The following is a 26329-nucleotide window of genomic DNA, read 5'->3' on the forward strand; positions in this document are numbered from 1 at the left end:
ACATATTTTCTTTGGGACAAACCCAGTGTATGAACTAAAACCTAAGAAAGACACTGATGATTTAATACTGAGGAATTCTTCATGGCTATGGCTCAGAAAAATAAAGAGAAAACGTAGGGGCTGGGAAAAAGTAACCATAATGTATGCCCAACATGGGAACCTTTTTTTCACCTGAATGGAGCAAACAGACTGAATAAAGCCTTTACTCTTTATTGCTGAGCTAAGCCAAGAAGGAAGGATGGATCTCAGGAATCAAGACTGAAATGAGCTATCCTCACCTGAGCAGCAACATTCCCCTCCAGAGAGGTGGGGGCTGAGGCCTGAAGCTGAGCTGTCCCTACGTGCTCTCGCATTGAGGGCTTGGGTCCCCTGATGGATGCTATTTTGGGGGGTTCTGGAAGCTTGAGGTAAAAAGTAACAGGAGGAAGTAGATGATTGCTATCCTTGGGGGTGCCCCATCCCTGACCCCTCTCCTGTCTCTTTCTCTGCCTTCTGGATGCCATGATATGAACTGTTGTGTTCTGCCGTGCCCCTCCCGCCATGATGGGCTGACTGACATCTGAAGCCTGGCTGCTCAGCATGCAGAGTTCCGCTCTAGGTCTTAGAGCTAGGCAGAACTCCAGTATTACCACAGGGCAACGAGGTGCCTGTTTTCCATAGAAGATAGGCCTGTGTGGAGAAATTTTTCCCCCCAAGAGTTTTATGCTTGGGAAATTTGAAAACCTAAATGTCTAGTAAACCTAGGAAGTATGTGTTGGCTGTATCAGAATGCAAACTAAAGCACAGGCAAGGCAGGCACCCACAAAATAGGAGGGGAGACCTATCCCAATGCCATGAGTGTGCGCAGGCATTGGGACTTACCTATACTGCCAGCTGAAGTGGAAGTCCAGCTGCTTTGAAAGATAACCCACAGTCATTATGAAATAAAATTGATGATGTATATATCTTTAAATGTAAAAATTCCCTTCTGTATCTGCTCTGGAGAAGTTTGGCTCATATACATAAGATTTAATCAAGAATGTTTGTTTTACAGAATGCTTATAATTGTTAAGCAATTAGAAACAATTTATAAGTCCATGATGAGAACATAAATAAGTGTGCCATTACCATAAAATGGGATATTATTGATTGGTGAGAATTTATGAGCAAGAGCTACCCATACTGATACTGATATCTCAGAATCTTACGACACTGAATGCAGTCTGCAAACAGACTGTGCAGCATGCTATTTACATACATGCAAATGTAAAGGAGCAATGACAGAAAACATCCATGAGAATAAGATACATCAGATCCAAGGTACTGATGTTTTCTGCAAAGGGGTGAGAGGGTCCAGAGAGAGACCAGGGTAAATTGTGTAAAAGAAACCAGCACAAGACCACTCAAGGTGGGGCTTGCGGAGAGGTTTCTGTGCAGAGATTTATCAGATAAGTGCCTGTACAGAGGGAAGGAATAGCAGGGTACCACCCTCAATGCAGACTGACAGAGCCTTAGCCAGGCCCCAGAGGAAGCCTCCCTGAGCCCAGCCTTTCCAGGGCCGCCTCCGTCAGCAGCTAGGGGAGGCCAACCAGAGGGTGTGCCTGTGAACAAGGGGGTTGGTTCTTGGTATCTCTTGAGTAAGCAAGGGCAGTGAACCCTTCTGCTTGGACTGGGCAGGCCTGTCCACCATGTGTATTGAAAACACAGCATAAGTTCTTCTTTTGTCCCGATGCTTCCTCTCCTCCTTCTTTATCAAGTATTTCTGACTGGAATAAAGGTAAGATGAAGAGCCTTGCAATGGTCACACAGATCACCTTCAGAGCATATCGGTACCTTAACTTTATTCATAAGCTTGTGGCTTTATTTGCTGGATTCTGTGGATAGTCACATGCTGTCATCAGTTCTTTTCATTTCTGTCCCCTTAATGAGTGTTTAGAAATCATTGGATGTGGTTTTGTATGACTATATAATGCCACCTTCCTCATCAGTCAAAGAAGACAATAGAAACAGAATTATCAAATGTTTATAACCTGCTCTCCCATCTAGAGCCAGTCATATATGGTACTAGACTTATATTCTATAGAAATAATATTTGTCCTCAAAGCAAGCATATATTTCATCTGCACATGTCCAGAGTTATTAGGTAACAGTTACATGCAGATCCATGCTTTCCATCCTCCTGGTCCTCTGCCTTTGGCAGTGTGATGAAGTCCTGCTAATGAGAAGTGTAGATGCATAGGAGGGTGGTTTTGATAAATTAGTGAGTAATGTTCAACTCCATAGGCTCTGGGAGTGATAGAGAGATGATATAGACGTTATTCATTAGGATGTTAAAGTAATTGTCTGACTTCTGCATTGCCTCCACGGAGTTCCTGCATGGATTCATTGGCCTTCTGAACACTCCACACCTGTGGAGGTGCTTCAGCATTCCTAGTGACGCACAGACTGATGTTCCTAATTAAGCAGAAAAGGAGTTAATTTAGTGCGTATTTGTGACTTTTCTCATTTGTGACAAAAGACCGGATAGTCTTTTGTTTACAGACTTCCCTGAAACTTGGTCAGATAGTGTTGGTGCAGCCCCCAGGCTTAGCACACAGCCTGCTTCCAGGTAGTTTCTGTGTGAAGAACATGACCTTGAGACCTGATTCAGGAAGTAACTGTAAGTAGGCAGGATTGAGGGAGAGAAGCAGCCTCCTATTTCCTAGAACTGGTCTACAGGTGAGTATGTGAGTCACTGTCTGGCCTGAGTATATCTGAGGTTAGGCCAGGGCTCAGTCGCTTGCCTCTGGCTATAAGTATACAATTAAGAGACACTTGTGTCTTGTTCCTATCTCCAAGTACAAATTTCCTCTACAGTTCCTTGAGAGGTTGCTTTAGAGGTCATAGAAGATGCCACAAACAATTTAGACATCTATTATGATTGGATTTTCTTCCTATTAAAAAAAAAAAGTCTTTTGTTTTCATGGCCATATTCTTATTTGAAATCTTACTCCAGTGTGGTAATTTGGATTGACCTAAATGGGAAAGCATGCCAGCCCGCAATCCTAGTTTGTCATTGAGAACACAGTACAAAAGTGATGTTAGAGACTTTTGGGAATCCAGGATTAGTCTCTTCCTGGACTAGCTTGATACAAATGGCCAGTGTGGTGGGGGTGGGGGGGAGGCGTATCTAATAAACAGCAGAAAAAATATATGAAAAAAATAGACATTTATCACCCCCAAAAATCCCCTAAGCAAAAAAAGGTAGGCTTATCTATACTTCAGGTCATCTCAGCCTGGTACTCAGCATAGTGTGGACCCACCTGGTCCTCGCTGCCACTTTACCTGATCAGAAAGTCTGTGCCCAGCGCTGTTAACCAGGTGCTCTTCATGTACACCGTGGCTGCTGAGCCTGCACTGTCGGGTCCCTGGAAAAGGATCTTAGTGTCAGAAAGTGATGGGCAGTTGAGGATCCCTTCTTTAAACTATTCTAAGATTGTTTCCTTTGCTGTGCAGAAACTTATTTCTTTTACTGTATCCCGTCTGTTGATACTTGCAGTTAGTTCCTATGTTGTGGGTGTTCTATTTAAAAAGTGTTTGCCAAGTTTCAGGGTTTCATGTCTTAAATTTGGGTCTTTGATCCCTTTGGATTGATAGTTGTATAAGATAGGAAAGATGAGACTCTACTAGCCTTCGTTCTTCTGCAGAGTGAAACCCAATATTGCCAATACTACTTGTTGGATAGGCTACCTCCACCCCTACCCTCTCCCCACATTTTTGGGGTCCTTCGTCAAAGATTATGCATACTTGGCTTTGCTATTTCCAGCCCTCTGTTCTATTCCATTCATCAGCCCATCCACTCCCTTGCCAGTAGTAGGCCGTCTCCATCTCTACAGCTCTGTAATGTAATGTGAGGCTCGGTATTATGATAGCTCCAGCATTGTTCTTACATAGGACTGCTGTTTGTGGTCTTTTGTGGTTCCAAACGAATTCTTGTATTATTTTTTTCTAAACCATTGAAACACGGCATGTGAGTATAATATACATGAATAAGGAAAACAAAAAAGTTAAATATGAGAAGGTGCAGAAGGGCTGAAAGCAGCTAACAGGTACAAGTTATGAAATATTATTAAAGACAATTGTTTTTCTAGTTCTAATTCTGTCATAATTTCTTGGTATTCAATACTAAAAGTATAAATTTGAATGTGATGCTCTAGCTTCCGTTCCATCTGTATAGAGGTTCATTATGTTGTATTTAGACTTTAGATCTGGTTAATTTTGGTGTGTGATTTTTTTTTTTTATTTATTTTCAAGTTTCTATAATAATGATTACAAAAGTTAAAAATACATGACTATTCCTAAGAATAGTCATGGGATTTACAAAGCCAGTGCTGTCAAGTGGTTACTGCAGACCATCAGCAGACTTAAGTAAATTTTATGACAGACATCAACACAGCCATAACTATTCCTTAGTGTTCAAGTGCCTACTATTTTGAACCAGCAGTCACTGTCAGATTAATAAGCTACTTACAGCTGGATAGATGTGTAGGCAGATGTTACAGTGTACAGGACCATGATGTATTTTTGCAGGTATTCATTTTACCTTAAAGCTTTAGCAAGTGATGTGTCCAGTTTAATCTGTTGGTGTTTTATAGAATGATGCACTCTGTTTATCAAGACCTGTCAACCTAGCAATAAGAGAAGCACAAGTACAGTATAAGTACTTAATCAAATTGGTTTGCATTTCTGATAGAACATAAAGAATATTTCTCTAGCTATCTTTTTCTACTTCTTAAAACAAGTTCAGAGTCCATAGTACAGCATATTCTTTTTATTTGTTTGTAACCCTCTGCAAAGTAGCAACATAAATACATTGTAAATAGAGCAAACTGTTTTGGTTATATTGTAGAATAATATATATCCAGACACTTACCATGGAGTTTGAATATATCCTCAGTGCAGTGACCGTATCAGACATGGTACCATGATTCCCATCATGTCCTGACATGTGGTCCAGAAGGAGCGATATAAAAATCAGCCATTGAGGAGGAAGAGCTCAGGATGGTTGGTTCGCACATAAACATCTGTACACCTGTAGTTTAATGGCGCACTCTGCAAAAGTCCTGTTTAAAACCTTCAGTAGAATTAAAGACAACAAGGGCACATAAGTATCTGCATATTTACAGTTCCAAACATTAGCTGATAGTCAAGTATTCTCAACTCAGGTACCCACATGTCCGCAGATGAGTGTTCATACCCTAGAACCCAAATTGCCCAATGCCTCGCTGTAGCTTTATGTGATGGGTATGTTCCTGTGTTTCCTGTGACAAACATTAATTCTTATCTGCCTAAGCAGCCAACCTGGTCGCCTTATATGCCTTTTATTTCCTTGACTCACAGGAGCTTCAGTTTCAACGACTCACCCGAGAACTGGAAGTGGAAAGGCAGATTGTTGCCAGTCAGCTAGAAAGATGTAGGCTTGGAGCAGAATCGCCAAGCATCGCCAGCACCAGGTACAGGGCCAGCGGCTCTATCTTTATGCACCCAAATTACTGTGTCTTAGTAAGTGAGCAGGGCTGCAGCAACTGGTCCTGTAGCATGCCGTTCTTGTTAACTCCCATTCTGAATTTGACACCAAAAATGTGTACTTACTTGCCTTGTGAGGAGCTGCTGACAGCACTGGTTATCCTTCAGTCCTGTGCTGAAGTGTTTGTCACAGCATTGGTAAGCCTCCCGAAATGCGACACCTTGCATGCATACCACTGATGGACACATCACAGTTAATGGCTACCTGTTTGGTAAAGCAAGTTGGCTGGTGCTCAGGCAACATCGTGTAGACATTTCAAACTCAGAAGTATTTTCTGAGTGTTATGGTTCAGTTGGCCTTTAGAAATGCCTTCAATTTACTTTCAGTTTTTGTAAAAATCTGTGAAACTGCTATATACATCAATTACTCTGTGAAATAATCCAAAGTGTTCAAATATGGTAAGTACAGACAGGGGTAGTCAAATATAGTAGTTACAAAATGAGCATTTAATTGGAGAAACCCATTTAATAACACTTTCTCTTTTCATTTAAATGGCCTCTTCTACTATTTGAAAAGATCACTGTTATATAAGTTATTACCATACACTCCACGTGTTAAATCACTGATTACCTGTAGTTTTACTTCTTGAAAATTACATGTTGCAGCCAGGCGGTGGTGGCGCACGCCTTTAATCCCAGTACTTGGGAGGCAGAGGCAGGCGGATTTCTGAGTTCGAGGACAGCCAGGGCTACACAGAGAAACCCTGTCTCAAAAAACAAAAAAAATAAAAAAAATAAATAGAAAAAGGAAAAAAACAAGCAGACATTCTTCTTATCATTTGCATTTTGAAGCTTGGTTCCATGGCTTACACACTGCACCCAAGCTTCATCAGTTATTTCTAAGTACTAAATTATTGTTCAAAGTTTCTTCTGTAGCTCACTGGAGACACGCCTTTTTGCTGAATAAGATGCTGCTCGTAACTTGTTTCTAGTTAGTGCTTCCTATGGTTTTTAAACTCTTAGATTTGGTTGACATGCATGTTTCAGCCTTAGGTGTGTATGCTGACAGCAGTGTGCATTCAAGTGACTAAGACATAAGCACATAAATGAAGCCAACGGGCCCGCTTAAAGGAGCAGGAGTAGGTAGTCATAGCCTTTTAAACGTCAGGGAAGGCTTTTTTTTTTTCCCTTTTAAGTTTATGTTTGCTTATTTTATGTGTTAGTTGTCCAAGTGCAAGTGCCATGGTGCACACATGGGGGTCAGAACAGCCTGCAGGAGTGTGCAGGAGATGTCTCATCCCTTCTGTCCCCAGGCCCAAATTCAGGCATGGTGACAGGTATCTTTATCCACAGAGCCATCTTGTTGGCCTAAACACTCTTTGGATACTAATAAAATACTTATACAAGGTATAATATAAATGTTGAATTACACCTTTTGGTAACCAATGAAATAATTTACCAAAGAAAGGAACATTAGAAAAAAATTACCTGTAATTTTCCTCAATAGTTTTAGTTTTGTTTTAGTTTAGTTTTATCAATAGTTTTAGCATTAATAAAAGAAATCTGCAGATCCAGGAATATGATGTGATGTGTGTTTTCAATAAGGACAGGCCAGATGAATAGAAAAATAGAATTTTATATTCATAAGAAAATTAATCCCCCATGTGAAGGGCTGGGAAGGACACCTGTCCCTGGCAATAGCTGACTCAGAAAAATCAGATTTATCCTATTAAACTTCTAGAAATAATTTCCATATCAAACATATAAGTTGGTATTTAGAGAAAATGGAAAAAAAAGTGTTGTGGGGGAGGGACATGGAGAAAACACTAAGTGTAGGATGCCGACCAGCAGCTTCCTACTAGCGTGGGTTTCCACGAACCGGGAATGTGAGGGACCTGCAGTATGGGGGAAGCAGAGAAAAGGACGCACACACCAAGAGACGTTCCTCATCAAGGTGCACTTTACTTAGTGACGGGAGAGGATTTATACTCAAAGGCATCACAGGTAAGCAATTGGCATTTAGGTGATAATAAGACATCAAAGCTCAGTATGGATACAAAGGAATCCAGGAAGGGGAAGAAAGATCAAAGAATCACGGCTTCGAAAGAAACAGGTATCTGGTTCTCGAGTCATTTGCATGGGCTCCAACCCCCCAGCGCGCAGAGACTAGCTGTCAACTTGTAGTTTCGGTTTGAGAATCTCCGAGAGCACAGCAGGGCTTCCCACAACTAAGTTTTGAGCTGCCTTTGCCAGGGCTGGAGAGTTATTAGACCCCAAGGTAAACACTGGAGTTGTGTTTAATTTCCATGCAGGGACCAACAAATGAAGGCCTGAGTATGTATAAGTTGACACATTTTAATTTAATTATCTCATTAAGTTGTATCCTTCAAAGGGTTACACACAAGGCAAATACCAAACTCATACAATGCATGGATTTGGAATCCTATTAAACTGTCCACATTATGCAGGAATCTCCATCTTTTGGAAGTGTCACCTCTAGAGATGAGCTCACAGTCAGATTTTGTAAAACACAAACCCCAATGGGATTTTTTTTCAGTGCATGCCTTGCATAGAAACATCCCCTTATGATGGCCCCTTCATAGTGAGAGGTTCCAGAACACGAAAGTAGCACAGACACAAGAATACATCATTGTGCAGGGATGGGGTGGGGTGGGCAGTTTTATATGCGAAATTGTGTTACTGTGTTCTCATTTGGTAAAAATTTGCATTGAAATATTTCTTGGGGAAAAAACTTGACAATGTTTAACTTAGTAGGCATAGTCCAGTTTCCAACTCTCCAAACTGGAAGCCATTGGAGAAATTTTGAGAGGTGTACATGGTGGGAGAGTAGACAGGATGCTCACTGAAACATTGTTGGCAAAAGTAAAACAATTAGAAAACCATAGTTGTCCATCAGGATAGAAGTAGGAAGTGAGATATAAATAGGTAGTCTAGAATAGTTAAAATGATCTGTGTATATCAGCGTGGATGTTTTCAAAACAGACTTTTGATTGAAATATGATACAACAGCCAACAAGAGACACAGAGAACTCAGTGTGTGTGTGTGTGGGGGGGGGGGTGTCTGTCTGTCTGTCTGTCTGTCTGTCTGTCTGTCCTGTAAGGTTGTTTTGTTTTTAAGCCTTGACTTGACTTTGTGAGACAAAGAACCTCCAAAGATGTCACTGAGCTCATTTGTATTAGCCATCTACTCTTGGGTATGGGGCCCACCCCTAAGAGTGGTTTGTTTCCCCAATGAGACTCTTAGAGAAAATAATTTCTTGTTTATAAGTGGCTATGAATTGGAGATTGTTTCTGGGTTAGAGATGGGGTCTTGGGTCCACTTCTTTCAGCTTGAGGACCCCATCTGGAACAGACCAGTGTAGGCCCTGTGCATGCTACTTCGTTGAGTTTGCATGTGCACTAACCCTGTTGAATCTAGTTGAATCTAGAAGGCCTTGTTTCCTGGTGTCCTCCATTCCCTCTGGCTCTTATACTTTTTCCACCTCTTGTTCCACAGAGTTCCCTGAACCTCAAGAGGAGGGATTTGAAGGATCCTTTGTAGGACTGAGTATGCCAAGGTCTACTTACTGGTTGGCTCTGGGTCTCTGTTGCAAGAGGAAGCTTCTCTGGTGATGGCTGGTCTATAAGTATAACAGAATGTTGTTAGAAGTCACCTTGTTGCTACATTCCTTTAGCAGAAAAGGCATTTGGTTTTCCCCCAGGTCTCTGGCCTGTCTACTCTCAGGTTCTAGGCTACCGAAGCAGTGTTGGATATGGTTCCATGTCATGGACTGGGACTTAAATCAGATAGTGGTTGGTTCCTCCTACAAGCTTTATACCACTGTTATACCAGCATATCATGTAGGCAGGTCGCTCTTGTACATCAGTCGATTGGTAGCTGGGTTGGTGTTTACTTGCCTCCTTTAGTAGTGTACGGAGTACTGTCCAGTACCATGAATACTAGTCCGTACTGGTAAAAGCTCTAGGTAGGCATCGGTTCAACTTCTCCATGTTCAGTGAGTTGTGTAGGTATTATCTTTGGCAGTGGTACCTTACCATCCATTTTTGGAGAACTGGCAATAGCCTTGGATGTTTGGGGATTCCTAGGGCACCCTTTTGGCCAACAACACAATCAGATGTAACCCATTCTTAGTACTGACATCAGGCCAGCACCTTGCTAGGACCACATTCATTCACACAGGTAGTGCTGGCCCTTGGTTGTGAGCAAACTCACTGGGACATCCATAGAATGCTGTCGTGGTGGATGTAGAACAGAATGAGGAGAATCTCGGCAGCCAGACAGAAATGTGTTACAAAAATCTTTCGAGTTACAACTAGAGACAAGATTCTTTATCCCATGAACTCATTCAGGTCTCATTTTAGGTCAGACTGCCTTGTGTTCCTAATGCCCTAACTAAATGCTAACTTCTTTCCATGGCCTTTCTCAAGTTCCTTGGGGAAAGTTGCCTGTCTGTGCCTATGTTATCTCACTGTGAGGCTGTGAAGCCCGCTCACTGCACACTGAGTGACTAAGCAGCCTAGCTCCCACAAAGATACTCAGTAAGTGCATAATGGGCCTTCCTGAAGAACAGCAGGTTGTGAGTTCATCAGGGTACTTTGCAAGTTCTTCTCTTGCTGACCTTGGTATTTGCCTTCCGCACAACTTAAGGGTGCCTTCCAGAGGATCTACAGATGCAGTATTGGTTACTCAGCTCTGAGGCCAGCATCACTGCACACCATTCAAAGATGATGTTAGAAAAGTAAGTCGCTGTGTGCTGTTGTGTCATTCTGTTGAGACACTACCCCTGCATGCCTTCCAGCCCTTTGCTGTCCACTTTGGAACCAGAATGTAAAGATATAACTAGAAATTTGCTCTGAGATCAAAATCCCTGTTCTGTCAGCGTCTTGATTTGTTCAACTGACTCTGAAATAGAACCCCTGCTCAGAACCAGGAAGCTGCCTGTTGAGTGTTTTTCCCATTTTTGTGTGAAATGCGTTTAGTCAGAAAAATGGGTCTTTTATAACCAGTTATCTTCCTTAAGATTTTTGCCAGTGAGAGTATGGTACTTTTTAAGACTATCTAACTTTGTGTCTACTTGAGATGCGTCAAAAGAAAATAAAAGGTGTATTTTATTGACTTTGTAGTTGCCCGGTGTTTGCCATCGCTGTCTCTGAATTAATTCAGTGGCACAGTGAGCTCTGACTCAGGCACTTGCACTGTGGCTTTAACATTGAACAGTTCAGTTCCCTTGCACTTGAGCTTCACCTGCAGTGGGCCCCACTGAGAACTTTAAAACAGTCTCAAATGAAAGGTCAGATTTTGTATTAATCACCCCAGAAGTGACCCAAACAAGGGAGTGAAAAGCTAATTTTATATGACTTTCTGTTTTATTTTCTTGCATTCTAACATACAAGCTAGCCATATTGATGTACTTATTCTGCTTCTGATGTGGACATGGTGGTGTTTGTACGCAAAGATGTTGTATGCTACTAAACCTTGAAAAGCCCTTACAGTAGGTGCAGGTATTCTGAGTACAGTGTTACTATTTCATCTCATCCAAGCACATTTGAAACATCTTTCAAAATACAGAAACTAAAAATAAAGTGTGAGGATTAGGGGAAAGGGGAGGTAAAATTTAGAAGGATGAGATGGAGCCAAGATTAAAATAGAACAGCAAGAAAATGTATCTGTGGCATGCTGTGCCTTGCTGAGGGCAAGACCCCATTTGGCTGAGTGTCATAAGGCCTGGTGGAGACAGCAGCATGGAAGTGTGCACAAGATGGAAACAAAGCTCACTAGTGAATGTCACAGTGTTGGCATGTACAAGATGCAGATGCACCAGGCTCCTCAGCAGGATCCTCCTGTCCTGGGTGCCAAGACTCCAGTGCTTTCTCCTGTGCTATCACGTTGAGAGAGAACTGTTGGGCCCTCAGTGGTCTCTGCCAACAGACTGTAGAAACAAGCTCATACGACCGTTTCTTTTTGTTAAGTGGAATATAGATAGATGAAATGGCACTTTTGCTAAAAGTAATTCCCCTGGGGACCAGTCCTGACTTGTAGCTTGGCTCAGGGTGATATTTAGCACACATAGATAGATGAATTGCTTTCAGATCGGCTGAGCAGGCAGTCTGCCGTGACTATTTCTGTCTGCATAGGTTTTGAGAGTCATGTGGGACGAGGGATGCTGAGATGTGAGGTGTCCTGCGTTGCAGTTCACTGCCCAGGTGTGTAATATGCACATTAATGACAAAGATGGCTGCCAGGAAACCCTACACTACACACAGCACAGGAGCCACATCAAGAAATGTGTCCTCTGAAATTTCATTTGCAGATTTTGATGAACAAGAGCACAGTGAGCTCTGACTCAGGCACTCACACTGTGGTTCTAACAGGGAACAGTTAGCTGAACTTAGGATTAACCCTACACAGTAACAGTAGAAAGACCTTGTACTCGTCACAGGAAAGCCGCCTGGACTCTATGGCCATCCAGTCACCATGGAACATGCCCTCCTTTGTTCCCAAGAGCATGGAAAAGATGGGGGGAAGAGTGTAACCAAGACCATATTCTCAGTCTGTATCGTATTGACTGCACTTAAGTAATGGTCACCTTAGACATTTTATATAGTACAAGTTAAAAATAAAGAGAAAAATCCATAATTCTGCCATAGAGATAACTACTATATTTAAAAGTCAGGAGTATTGTATATAAATTGCAGCAAATCCACCCCTTTGTAGTACAGTTTTCTGGTTTCTAACTAACCCAATTGGCACAGAATTGTATGGTCGCCTCCACAGTCCACAGGACATTTTCATCCTCTTCCCCAAAGTAAGATAACTACTTTTAAAAGCTTGCTACATTTCTTTCTGTTCAAATTTTTCTTTAAATGAAAATAATTCCCCATAAGTGGCCTTTCACCTTGTTCTTTAAGTTGCACTCGAACGTGCCAGGCTTATTAGCTGAACAACTTTTAATGGCCCCCACTTGTCAAAAAAAAAAAAAAAAATCCCACGGAAGCAGTAGCTCAGAGCCCAGGGATGCTCATTTGGCAGCAGTTGGAGATTCCTGCAGCCTTCCAGTGACAGGTGCACAGAGCGAAGAGGTAGCCAGAGGAAATACTACCAGCTGACAAACTTAGCCTTCAGGTGCACAAGGTATGGCCTGTGTTCACATCTCATTCAAGCAAGGAAATTACAGTAGCTGTTCATCTTGCTGGGTCACAAAACCTCGCAAGAATAGAAAACGCAGTTAGGGTAGAAATCAGTGAGTGGAAATATGAGCCTTAGGATTCTTGAGACAAGAATTTAGTTAAAGTTTTAGTGCAGAATTTGAAGGATGATAAGAGACATGATTCAAGAACCTATTCTGCTGCCCCAAATCTCACCGTAACTGCTGCCCCTTGCTTCTCAGTTACTTCCAGATAAGTTTTAGATGGTGAAAGTATATGTCTTTGCAAGCTAGAGATCTGTTTCTCATACTTTATCTAGTAAACATTTTAATTTATAAAGATAAAGTACTCATTTTCCATCTATTGTTTTTAAAAGGCTAACAGTTGCAGACTTGATTTTTACTTTCACACATGATGTTCAAATGTACTTAATCTTCTTTGGAAGCACAATGTTCTTTACTGGCTGCTGCTACTGCTGCCATCTTAAAGCTTCTAGACAGAAAAATTGTATCCTTCTAACTGCATAAAGGAGAAGTGGGTAGGGGTAGCGGTGTTGATATTAATAACATCACACTAGCCCCAAGATTCTCTCTCTTAGCTTAGTTAAAAGCCCCAGTCAAGTAGAACTCTTCAAGGATTCATAAAAGGTCATGCAGCCTTGACAGCTAGTCTTCTTATTGCCACTTAGAAAAAGAACTGTTAGTTTTTAAAGAAAAGAGTTGATTCCCCAAGGTCACTGGGGCACTTGAAAAGTTTCATGGTTTTGCATTGTATAGGGTCATCTGGTGCCCATCAGGCTTCTGGTGATACCATTAAAATTTATGAAAATGTTTTGGGACTAACAATAGCAGAAAAGGTTTATTCATGATTCAGATCTTTATTCAGTGAATATTTTTTTAAATTACTGTAAAATAAACTGTATCAAATAATGCCTTTTGTAAAATAAAAAGTATTTAATAAAATGGTCTGTTCCATGACATTTATTACTTACTTAATTTACCACTTTAAAAAGATATTTGATAAAGTTCTGTCCCTTTGACATTTATTTTTGGCTTCAGCACCCAAAACTTGGGGGAGTTTTATTTTTATTGTTAGATGATTATTTTAATGAGATAATTTCATATAAACTTCAAATTCTAATTTTCTTTTTTTAAGATGTATTTATTTTTATGTATATGAGTACACTGTAGCTGTCTTCAGACATACCAGAAGAGGGCATTAGATCTCATTATAGATGATTGTGAGTCACCATGTGGTTGCTGGGAATTGAACTCAAGACCCCTGGAAGAGCAGTCAGTGCTCTTAACTGCTGAGCCCCTCTAATTTTCAAAGTACAGAAATCAGTGGGTTTTAGTGCATTCAAAAAGGTATACCCCTTTAGCATTTGTATTAGTCAGGGTTCTCTAGAGTCACAGAACTTATGGTAGTCTCTATATAGTAAAGGAATTTATTGATGACTTACAGTCTGTAGTTTAACTCCCAACAATGGTCAGCAGCAGCTGTGAATGGAAGTCCCAGGATCTAGCAGTTGCTCAGTCCCACAAGGCAAGCAGGCAAAGCAGAGAGAGCCTTCTTTCTTCTAATGTCCTTATATAGGTCTCCAGCAAAAGGTGTGGCCCAGATTAAAAGTGTGTGCCACCACACCTTTAATCCCAGATGACCTTGAACTCGGAGATCTTCCTGTCTATGAATCTTCTAGGATTCATACACTATGCCTCAATATCTCCATGCCAAGATTCAGGTCAGAAACTTGTATGTCCCAGCCTCCAGATTAGGATCCCAGGTGAGCCTTCCAATTCTGAATTGTAGTTCATTCCAGACATAGTCAAGTTGACAACCAGGAATAGCCACTAAAGCACTCTTGCCCAACTCTGGCTACTTTCTGTGTCTATGACTCCATGCTGAATTGATAGATAGATAGATAGATAGATAGATAGATAGATAGATAGATAGATAGATAGATAGATAGATAGACAGATAGACAGATATGTACATACATACATACACACACACACACATATATGTGTTGCTATACATTTGGTCCTTTATATCTGATATCTTTCACTTCGTACATTCAAGATTTGTTTATTTTCTATATAGCATGCCTTTTTATTTCTAAATAATATTGCATTATGTGGACTTAGTACATTCTCCTTGACAGTCATTATTGGCCATTGTGAGAGTGCTGCCCCTGACTTTTAGGGGAAAGCCCAAGCTTGCTTCCATTCTTCTTGAGTTAGGGTACTGGCGAGCCCTGGGAAGATTCCTTTGGTCCTGTCTGTCCATCCTCCTGCTTGACTCCAGTTTCTCTCCTGCTCTCTGTTACTGCAGTCATCCCTTATTGATGAGCTACCCATCTGTGCATAGGAGGTCAAGCTATTTCAATGCTGCTATGCTTACCAATTCCTATTGGATCTGGTCACTAGTGCCTCCCTTAGTGGTCAAAGGTCAAAGCTCCATGACTTCATTTCTAATCAGCCTAAATGAAAACAAAAAACAAACAACTCTTTAATATTTGAATGTAATTCAGAAATAATCTTTGGGATTTCCACAGTATTTATCATGTAAACTATTAAGAGAAATTTACTAACACTGAACTCCTGTTATAAGCAATGGGAAGGATAGACATGAGCCTGCTGGTCTCTGCTCTTCAGAAGTCAGTTTTAGCGTGGTTAGCACATCACCATGTTTCCAGAAGGCATTTTTAATTACGGCTTCTCATGCCACTCAGTCCACAAGTGGATTTTATCTGCAATGCTGGTGCACACATTTGATTTAGTCTCTGTGGGGCACAAGCCCAAGGCCATGAGACAATATTCCTAGACACTTGTTTTAACTAAGAAAACAACCAAGTAATATTGGAATCATTAACCAAATATTTTTCATGAGAAGTAAAATGTGTTATGAATCTAGAACATTATACAGCAAAAGATTCTAATTAGAGTGTTTAATTATTCTAAAATGAATTCAGAATTTCTTAGACTGAGCATTTACACATGATAAGTGGGTGATGTAACTGTGAGGACCACATACACAGACTGCTTATAGCTGGCATCATCATTTCAGATTATTGTAACACCTTTGACTAAATATGAAAGCAGCCCAGCTGTATTAATGTTTTCTAATTAATGAAGAGTAATATATCTTTTAAACCTTAACCCATGCATGTAAAATATGGGTTCCATGCCATTATCTAATTTGAGAAACTTAAGATAACATTATTTCATTTCTGCAACATTATTCTATTTCTGCAGTTTTTGTAGTTTATATTCTATAATTACTAGTTGTAAATTATTTAACAGTAATGAATTATTGAACCAAACTAATAATTACATTGTTAGCCTTGCCTCTGAATCATTAGGTTTTTAAAAGGCTATCTGTGTATATTTTTAAAGTGATATATATATCACTTTATATTGTTGTTGAAGTTGTCAGTGTTTGTAATATTTAAGAAATACTAAAAATACCAAATCTAGAAATGTGGCAATTGTGAATATATATACCCAGAATTCAAAATTACTGAAAAATCTTTATATTGACTTTAATTTTTTCTATAAAAGAAAAATATTAAATGCAAAATTCAATTTTCCTTTGCCTCACTCTTTATGCCATAGCTAGTCACTGGTATATTGTCTTCTAATATACTTCGTGTACTTTTTCACTAAGTATTCATCATTCATGTGGATAGCATTTTCTGTTGTTTTTTAAATATGCACATTTGTGGCGATGAAGAGATAGCTCAGTAGTAAAGAGTACTGGCTGCTCTTGGAGTACTGGACCCTGGTTTGATTCCAAACCAGTGACTCACAAGCTCTGTACCTTCAATTTCATGCGGTCCAAAACATCATCTTCTGGCCTCCTCAGGCACCAGACCCTCATGTGGTGCCTAAGCATGCATGCAGCTAAAACACCCTACACATAAAACTGATTAATTTATATACACAAACAGTATATTCTATGTCATTTTGCATTTTACCTTTTCTTCCTGGGATATGTCCACACTGATACATGTTGATTTATTTTTTACACTGCTATATCACACTATTAAGCTGTTGTGCTTTTCTCTGTTGAAGCTTAAAAGTAGTTAAAAAGTGAACATTTTTAAACTAAAATGAATGTTTCTTTTAAATTTATCTTTAACATATATATTTACCATTATGTTATGTTTGTATGTGTTTCAGTAGTAATCACACCAGACTGATTGATATCTGTGACCTTGGGCCCACCATTTATTTTGGGAGATATTTAACATCTTCTCTACTTGCCATCTCAATATAGAATTAGTTCCTGTCAGCCAATCATCTGCCCTCTTACCCCACATCTGTATACTGCATTATGTGGCACCAGACCCCACACCTTTCCCTACTTTTGGATAAACTTTAGCTTCAATGTATAAGTGAAAGCATGGTGTATTTGTCTTTTTTCATCTGCCTTATTTTACTTAACATGATACCTCAAACTAAAATCTTCTTTAACAATTGAGCATTTATGTATGTGACTCTGGAACACGCTCTTGGAAAGGCTTGTTTCTACATTTGTACATTTATGTCATGTGTGGGCATGGTAAATGTGTGTAATGTCCAAGCATAGCTGGCCCACAAACGAGGAGAAAGTTCAAGCCTTCCCTTCCATTCTTTGCATTGCAGGAACTGAATGTAAAAGGCTCAGTAGCAAATGTTTTTCCTCCCTGACCCTTCAGGCTAGCCCACCTTCAGGCTAGCCCAAATGTACTTTTAAAGATGTTAAAAAGTACGTCTAAGGTTTCATGGCCTTTACATTTCAGATTTTTATCCCCAGTTTATCTGGAATTGATTGTGTACGTGCAGAAGCTATGGGAGAAGATCTGATAACCCACTGACCAGTGTCTCACTGATCCTGGAGGCTGCCTGATGCAACAAATCTGCTTGTCTCTTCTTAGAAATTTCCACTCTACTTAGGCAATCCCTGTCTAATTATGCAGATACTACAGTGCTTAACATGGTTGCAGATACTATATACTTTGTGGGAGTTCTGCTCAACAGATTGCACGGGCTACCCAGGCTCTGTCCTTGCTTATTATATCCTTGAGTTTAAAATATGATTTGTTTTTAGTAATACAGTAGAGAAGAGAGTAGCCATGGAGCTGCTCTTGCAACATTGACAGTTGCATTAGCAGATATTAGGACTCACGATCATATCATTGCCCAGTAGAGTTTGATTTCCGGTTTGGTTTGATTTGGTTTTCATTATTATTGCACACGTGAATAACATTAAGATATCATTTTCCCCTAAAATAGTATTTTCCACAGGGGCACCAATAAGTAGTTAGGGAAGACTTAAGGTCCCCACCTCTACTTCCTACTTCCAGGTTGAGTGTTGTGTACCTGTAGTCAATATAGGAAATGGGTATAGAAAAGCCATTGTGCCCTTGGACGCCATCACTGTGCCCCCCTGAATCTGCAGGGCCGGTTGTTGCTTCTACTAATTAATTCCATCCACGATGTGGGAACCCATGTAAGTATCAGCTCAGAGATTCTGGAAAATAGCCTTGAAACAGCACTTCAACTAGTACAGCTCCTGCCTTCGATTGTTTCAGGGAGAATGTTAGATACCTTCACTTGGTTCACTTTGATCTTCAGGAGCTAAAGGCTGGTTGCTGTTACGCTTGACAGGGCAGACAATGATATGTGGTGAGATGTTTCCTTAGCCCTTTGGAAAACTGCTCAGCGTTGATCTAATTCAGCGATGTTTGGAAAGGAAAATTGGGCATGTGATTATCTTCTTAGAAGTGAAGGCCATCTATTAGAACATCTTCATAACGCATCTTCACCAGCTAATCGGCTTGCCATAGCAATGCGCCTGGCCTGTCTGCCTGGGAAAGGAAAGCCCAGCTCTATAATGTCTGAATTGTTCCTATCGCTGTCCTCCCCAGGGCTCCTCCATGAGCTACTTAATAACAAATCCATCAAATCTGGCTTTGCATAGATTTTTTTTCTATCCCAGGTTTGTGTTCCTCCTCGATTAAATAGGGAGAAAAGTGCTCTAACATTGAAGGGAGAAAGCTCCTAGGCTCCAGAATTTCATACCTAAAAATCTAATATTGCGCAGTTGAAGTGTTATCATCCAACAAAAGCTTTACTAGGACATTTAGTTTGCATGGTTTGGTTGCTTATAATCGAACAAAAACCATGCACCTCCCAGCCACTCCTTCTCAGTGGAAAACAAGCTATAACTAGTGTTTTAGGAACCTATGGGCATTACTTCAGTCCAGGCCAACTGTTGGTTGATCCCAGCTTTAGGTGTATTATCAATAATAATGTTGTTAGAGCCACAACTAATTCAAGTTACATTCCCAAGCATGGCACTAGAGCTGATACTCAAGAGATACAGAATGTAGAGGGCATCTTGTTCTTTGCAGTGACAAAATTCTTCTCAGTCAGATGGTGTTGAGTGGGATATAAAACAATCCCACACTGTATGTCTTCTATTACCAAAGAGAGCGGCCCATTCAGAATAAACCTATGTTAAAACCTTCTGTGATTGTTCTCAACCTCAAAATCATGCTCTTGATGACCCCTGGTGCCTATTGAAGCTCTCAGCTGAGAGGTGGCAGGTTTTCAGTGAAAGCAGCGTGTGCATACCTGGATCCTGTCTCATCATATGCTAACATCAAAAGGGAGACTGCTAGAAGTCTAAAATAGAGGGTCCAGTGTGACACATCGTAAAATAGAGAACAGTCACCATGGTGTCTACTTGCTAAAAATTGCCTCAGCATCTTCATTTAGAAACCAGCCGAGGAATCATAGGAGGCAGAAGAGCATAGCAAATGGCACTGGACTGGTTTGCTAATTAGATTCAGGCTGTCAGGAATTCCAGGTATTATCAAATGGTCACTTTTTTGTGGAAGGTGGATAAAATTGGATAAGTAATCCATTATATTTTATTTATGTTTTAAGTGTTGCAGAATAGATTTTAAAATGTTAGATGATTTAGTTCTTAATTTTGAGTAAATGGTTCTTAAAATTCACTATTTATATATGGTATTTATCTGCCTATTAAAATTATATTTTATTCTTTGAGAATGTCATCGATGCATACAAATATATTGGGATTATATTCACCTCCCTCTCTTCTGACTCCTCCCAGATCCACCCCAGTCCTTTGACCTCCAAACTTCATGTCCTCTTTTTTTTTAATGACTCCATTTGTGTTACCCATATACTCATGAGTATAGAGCCATCCACTGGAATGATGACTTACCAAGAGCCACACCCTTAAAGAAAACGACTCTCCGTTCCCCAGAAACCATCAGCTGTCCTTTGCTCCTCAGCCAGGGTTGGGGACAAGTGCCACCACCATCCATGCTGCAGTTGACTGGCTTGATCTGTTGTAAGCACACCTGTGAGTACATGAGTGCGACAGACCTGCCGTGTGCAGGAGGTGCTATTTTGCCATGGTCCTTCTTGACCTCTGGCTCTTGCAGTATTTCTGTCCCCTCTGAGATCTGTTCTGGTCCCTAGTCCCTGGAGGCAATGTGATATATATGTCCCATTTTTGGCCAAGCACCCCATAGACACCTTTTCTCTGTACATTGATCACTTGTAAGTTTCTGCATTACCCACCATCCATTGTACAAAGACACTTCTCTGGTGAGGTCAGAGAGCTTCCCTGATCTTTAGAAGACATTTTCACAATCAGAATAGTAGGTTCTGGGGCCTATGAGTGCCCAGTCTTGGCCAGATTTTTAGTACAAGTCATTAATTCTACCAGAAAGTTGTTGCTACCATAACATTCCCACCACTATTACACCCATGGGTGTATCTTGTCATGCCTGTCATTATTGTACCTAGGTTCACAGTTAGGTATAGCTGTTCATGATATACCCACTCATCTCCCCCAGCAGCCTGAATGACACCTCTGGTACTGTGAAAGCTAGCCAATATAGAGGAAGCTTCCAGGTCATTACCAGCTTTATTTCTCCATGTCCTATGACCTAAGTTGTCATGATCTCAGCAACAGGGCCTTACCATCAAGTTCTGCTGGGGAGCCAAGAGCAGAAGCATAACCAGCATCTAACAGAGGCTTCCCACACCCGCAACCGGCTTCTTATCTGGTTTTTGATGCATTATCCTGTGTGTGTGTGCGCGTGCGCGTGTGTGTGTGTTTTATAAAATAGTAGGTTTTCATATAGTTTTCCAAACCTCTTAATTGTTAATATGCCTCCTCACTATACCCTCCCATCTTCTTGGCCTCCCCAAATCTCCTTCCTACTTCTTCCTTTCCCCTCCATATCACCTATGTTCTAATTTATTGAATTTTTATAAAATTAATATAGTTATATGCATTAGAAGTTGTGATTTCCTAAAACCCTTAAAATTTCATAGTTCAATAGTATTCCTGTGAAAGTTTAAAGGGAGACTGCTTGTTAGCCCTGATTTTTAAATTCATTTTTTTTTAATCACATATATTTGTTTGAAAGCATGTGCATATTCCACAGCATGAGTGTAGAAGTCAGTTCTCTCCTTCCACCACATAGGTGCTGAGAATCAAACTCAGGTAATCAGGATGGACATCAAGTGCCTTTATCTGGCAATCTTAGCAGCCCTGACTTTACATTTTATAGATTATAATTTACAGTTAGTTCCATATCTTCCATAAGCCGTTCTTATGAATCACGTTGACTTACGGCCATGAATGGTAAAGGGGAAAGATTAAGCTGCATAGCTTTCTCCTTTGTTGTATTGTTAACTGGACAGTCACACTGGAGCTCTAAAACACTCTTGACCAGATACTCTTCGTGTCTGTGCTTTGGAAGGATCTGGCCACCTGAGTGGGTTTTACACATCACCCTCTGTCTTTCAAGAATGTTGTGTTGAGAGAACCTTTCTAAGTCATTCTCATGCCCCGCCTCACCGCCCCCTTTGGTAGCTTGGAAATCCTGTGCATTTATGTAGGAAACAGTGATCTGTAGAGAGGAGGAGGAGGCAGGTGGATTTGAGGCTGTGGCATGAGCTAGGGGCTTTAAACAGCCTGAAGCCCTTCAGCTGGGTTTCAGATGCTGCAGTATAGAGCAGTGATAGCTGGATATTGACTGTCTCCAGGCTCTGTTCTTTCCCCCCAGACAGTTATTGATGATGCTAGATCTCTCCTCCTCCCACATGTGAATTCATTTCTCCTTCAGCACAGAAATAGCTTCCTATGGCCCTGGTCTATAAATCAAGACTTGAGAACATGATTCCAGCGAGAAATCGGAGCTAAGCAGAAATTTGAGAAGCTTGCTATGTTCTTTATTTATATAATTAGAACAGAATTTCTCTTAGAAGTTGGAGAACCTTCCCTCTTCATAAACTCTAAACAAATTATTGATCTGGCTAATCAGTAAGCAGAAATTAATTTTTAGCTGGACACTATATAGACGCTGCTGCCCAGCCTTCCAAGCACCGCAGTTACAGGTGTGCACCACTAGGTCTGGCCCAGTCATCTGCTTGTGAATATCTAAACTGGCTCATTATCAGAATACAATACTTCATTTAAAGTACAGCCTTAAAATTCCTTTTTAAAATGAAATTTCAGAAGCTGAGGATAGGGATCTCATCTGCTGTGCAAATGTGATGTCCCGGGTTTAGATCCCCACTTTACATTTAAAAAGTCGGGTGCTACGTACGGTATGTGTTTGCATCAAAACAAGACTTTATAGCTATAAGTTAGAAAGTTTACAGGTATCAGTGTTTTCCTTAGCTATCTATGTTCAGCTGAGTCCCGAGTTGGTGTTGTATTTAATCTCATGTGGAGAAGTAGACATGCAGAGACCCCAACCTCTTTCCGTGTGAAAAGCTCTTTTCCTACTCCTCACTATTGCCGCCTTCATTGAAAATTATAAGACTGAGATTGTCCTGACTCTAAAAGACAAGGACATTTATATGTGAACACTTAGTTTTCCCTTCTCTGTTTCTTCATCTTTGGGGTTGAGAAGACAGGAAGTGAGGGATGACAGCTTCTGTCGTGGACACACACTTCCCGTCCACCTGGCTATTCACATACTGACCCTTCGCCTGAGTAGGATCTCGGTTCCTCGGAAAAGCCTGGTGTTGTGTTAGCAACCTTCCTATTTTCCTTCCATTTCCTTTGGTTTTTCAAATGTTAGCCGGGGTTTTAGAAAACCCTTCTCTCTGGCTTTCTTTGACTAATCAGGACACCTGTTGTGGGTGGTCCTCAGCAGAAGTCTTACTTCCTGTGTAATTTATGGGGAACCACAGGGGACTGTTTGTCTCATTTTTGTCTAGTAACACATCCTCTTTGATCTTCGCTTCCCATATGGTCTTCTAAATCTTTTATTCATAGATTCAAAGCACTCAGACAAAATGCTTTTGTCAAGGAATATTTACCATCATCTAAAATGTACGCTCCTGTTGCTCCGCGTGTTTCCTCCACTTTGAATGTTTGCACTGAGCTTCAAAAGTCGTCTTCTCTTTGGGAGACTGGTCACATTATTATTTATTTATATCTTAACCTTTTCCTGGTATTTTAGACAGCTGTTATAAGGGGATCTAAAGCTGCAGTAGAGTATGTAGCATGAGTTTAAGGTCGAATGAAAAATCAAGAAACAGGAAAATAGCATAGGTAGAAATGAGACAATGGATGGCCACAAAGTTTACCAAACTCACTAGCCAAAGAAAACCAACACTGAATTCCGATCCTCCTGCCACTGCTGGTGATTCTTTAAATATTGAAACTGTAAAAGCCCTTTGTGAGAGGGCGACCAAGTTTGGGGGGTTTTATTTTGTTGTTTTTGTTTCCATCAAGTGCTCCTGAAAGGAAATACCTGAGTCAGACTGCAGGCCTTGCCTTTTCTGCCCTCTCTAGCCACCTTGTTGCTCCTCTGTGGTTCATTACCTCTGACTGGGTTTGGAGTGGGAATGAACCAAAGCCAATGCCTGCCTGTCAGTGGTGACAGCTCAAGGCTCCTGTTGGAGTTGTCATTTCCTGTGTGAAGGGCATCATTCCTCTTCTGGAGCAGTCTTTCCTTAACCTTAACATCACCCTCGGGTCTCATAAATAACTATGAAGAGACCCCTTGCCCTGCCTCATTTATTATGACTCATAGATTATGAACCTGTGCCATTGTCGGGGATAAATTCATATCATACAAAATAACTAATCTTGTCTTATGGTCTGCTGTCATGTTTTGCTTGCCCTCCTTACTGAGATTTTGGGAATTGCCTCTAGAAGGGGAGGGAGTAAAGGCTAACTACAAATAGCCAGGAAGAATGGTTCCTGGTCTCTAGCTAAAATAGGAGAAGAAAATGAAGATTTCTGTCTGTTGAGGCTGTGGATGGGCACTAAGTTCCTTTGGAAAACTTTCCCAGAAGTTTAGTTAAATGCCAAGAATAGCTTTCAGACTACAGGCAATTTCTCCTGCCTTGGCTAATGAATTTTAAAACCAGGGTCTTTTGCCAGTGGTGGTGGCGCATGCCTTTAATCCCAGCACTTAGGAGGCAGAGGCAGGTGGATTTCTGAGTTCGAGGCCAGCCTGGTTACAGAATGAGTTCCAGGACAGCCAGGGCTATACAGAAAAACCCTGTCTCGAAGGGGGAAAAAAACAGGGTCATCAGGCCTCTTAGGGGTTGATTATTTCAGTTTGCTTCTCGATTCCTTGATCTTCAAGTAGATAAGGCAAAGCTCCGTCGTTATCTATTTTATTGATTGACTTTGCTGTTCCTTTACTAAGGTAGGGTAGTGTAAGGATGATGGGGAGTATCTGTGCTTGTTGGGGAAAAATTATCAAGATTGTTTAATTTTGTCTGGTGTTCTACTTATTCTGACACTCAGAAGATGAGTGATGTAGAGACCTCATTTCCTCCTCATCTGCCTTTTAAAAAGCTACAGATGAGGCCCCTTCCACGCATAGGACCATTACCTAGCGGTGGATGATGCTAGTTCTTAAAACATCCGAACTTTGAGCATTAGGGAGTCCCTGCTTCTTCCATACCAAGTCGTAGGGTAAACTGAGCCCAGGACATGGCTGGTGGGAGTCACAGTATAGGGAACTTTCTCCTGATGATGGGATAAATACTTTGAAGTCCTAGTCATTCTGTAAGTGTTATATTTTAAACGTGGTATTCTCAGCAAAAAGCCAAGAACATTCAAGAATCCTGCATCATAAAATGATTAATCTGCCTCTTTTGTTAAAAAAAAAAAAAGTGATCGAAAATCACTTAGAATTTAGTTTTAAAACAGGACAATCCCAAAAAATTCAGGTTGAGGCATTCCAGTATCCTCTTTAGTTCTGGTTGGAATCAGGGCACAGTCTCTCTCCCGAGAATAGCCATCTGTGGTCTGGTACCAGAAACCAGGAAGAACAACCACAGTTGTGCTCCTGAGAAGCACAGTGGGTGATTGGGCACGCTCTTGATGAGAAGGAGCGAGGGGTCGGCTTCTATCGCTGTTTCTTGAAGGTCATCGAGGAGTGCACAGTCAGTCTAGACAGTAGGGCCTGTGCGGTGTTTACAGTTTCTGGAGTAGTTCACATGAGTGAAGTTTAATTTGTTATGTTTAATTGCATCAGCCATTGGAAGTTCTTTGCATCTGAGTGACAGACCTGAGAAGGGCGAGGAGATGGTATGGCAGAGGGTCTTTGGCTCCACTCTGGCTTTACTGTGACCTCCCCAGCATCGTCCAGTCAGCCGGTTCACAGTGGGAGGGGGGGCATTTTCTGAGAATGTTCCTCTTTTTTATAGGAAGTGACACAAAGTAAAATTAAACCTCACTAGACTGCTTAGTTTCCTGTATATAGTGCATACATACGTAGTTACATGGCACCTGAACTGTAGCTCTGGCATTTGAACAATTCTTAAAGGAATTTTTAGACTGTTCCTGCACATTCTTGCCCCAAAATAGCATTCAAAGTGTGAAGCAGCTTGGCATATGAGGCAAGTTCAAGTACTTGCAAGTTCCTGGAATGTAGGTTTATGTGGGAAAGGGCAAACTAAAGGGACCAGGTGGCAAGGACCTCCTGGGCCACCCTCAGGTGTCTGCATTTTGTCTTCTGTGGATCTGTTTGTACTTTAGCAGTAGGAGAATGGCACCCATTTATTGTCATTTGGTAAAAAGTAGCAACAGCAAGAGCCTGAAAGGATAAGAAATCAAGACCATGAAGACTGATTAGGAGAAAGACAGAGAGAATGTTTCAGCCTAAATAGGATCAAAGTCTGGATGTCCAACCTATGTCCCCAGTAGTGGGGCACCCTGAGTGATAGCCATGTGTGAGCTTCTGCAGCATTTGTGTGCCCCAGGCAGGAAAATAACTCCTGCTTTTCAGGCTGCGTGACCCAGAGTGCTAATAAGAGTGGAAAGAATTGTAACATGTTGAGCATGAAGTGGGGTTGAAAACACTGGGTTATTTCACAGGACCTACTGTAGTGTTTGTTAGTCTTACGATGAGCCAATCATGATTTTTAGTTACCAACAAGCCTTCTTTCCTGGCTTGCTTAAGCAGAAAGAGGGATGATTATATATTAGTTCATAGGCTCTCTCAGAAGTTGCATGAGCCAGATTCTACTAAGCGTTGGTGGCCAGGGACAGTGCTCACTGCAGTGACTGTGTCCATGGAGCTATGCTCACTGCAGTGGCTATGTCCATGGAGCTATGCTCACTGCAGTGGCTGTGTCCATGGAGCTATGCTCACTGCAGTGGCTGTGTC

General features: G+C 41.0%; 1 protein-coding gene across 12 annotated transcripts in view; it reads left to right on the top strand.

Annotated features, from left to right (window-relative positions):
- Pkp4 (plakophilin 4) overlaps window positions 1-26329 on the top strand; it is a 207744-nt gene that overhangs the window by 111519 nt on the left and 69896 nt on the right. For 10 of the 12 annotated variants that reach the window (XM_031370314.1, XM_031370321.1, XM_031370319.1 and 7 more), the window contains one exon: window positions 5359-5471. The exons of the other annotated variants lie outside the window; for them this stretch is intronic. In XM_031370314.1, the coding sequence (XP_031226174.1) occupies window positions 5359-5471 (113 nt within the window). The remainder of the gene's footprint in view (window positions 1-5358; window positions 5472-26329) is intronic. 12 annotated transcript variants of the gene reach the window in all.

Source organism: Mastomys coucha, unplaced genomic scaffold (genome assembly GCF_008632895.1).
Source record: "Mastomys coucha isolate ucsf_1 unplaced genomic scaffold, UCSF_Mcou_1 pScaffold15, whole genome shotgun sequence".
Lineage (NCBI taxonomy): Eukaryota > Metazoa > Chordata > Mammalia > Rodentia > Muridae > Mastomys > Mastomys coucha.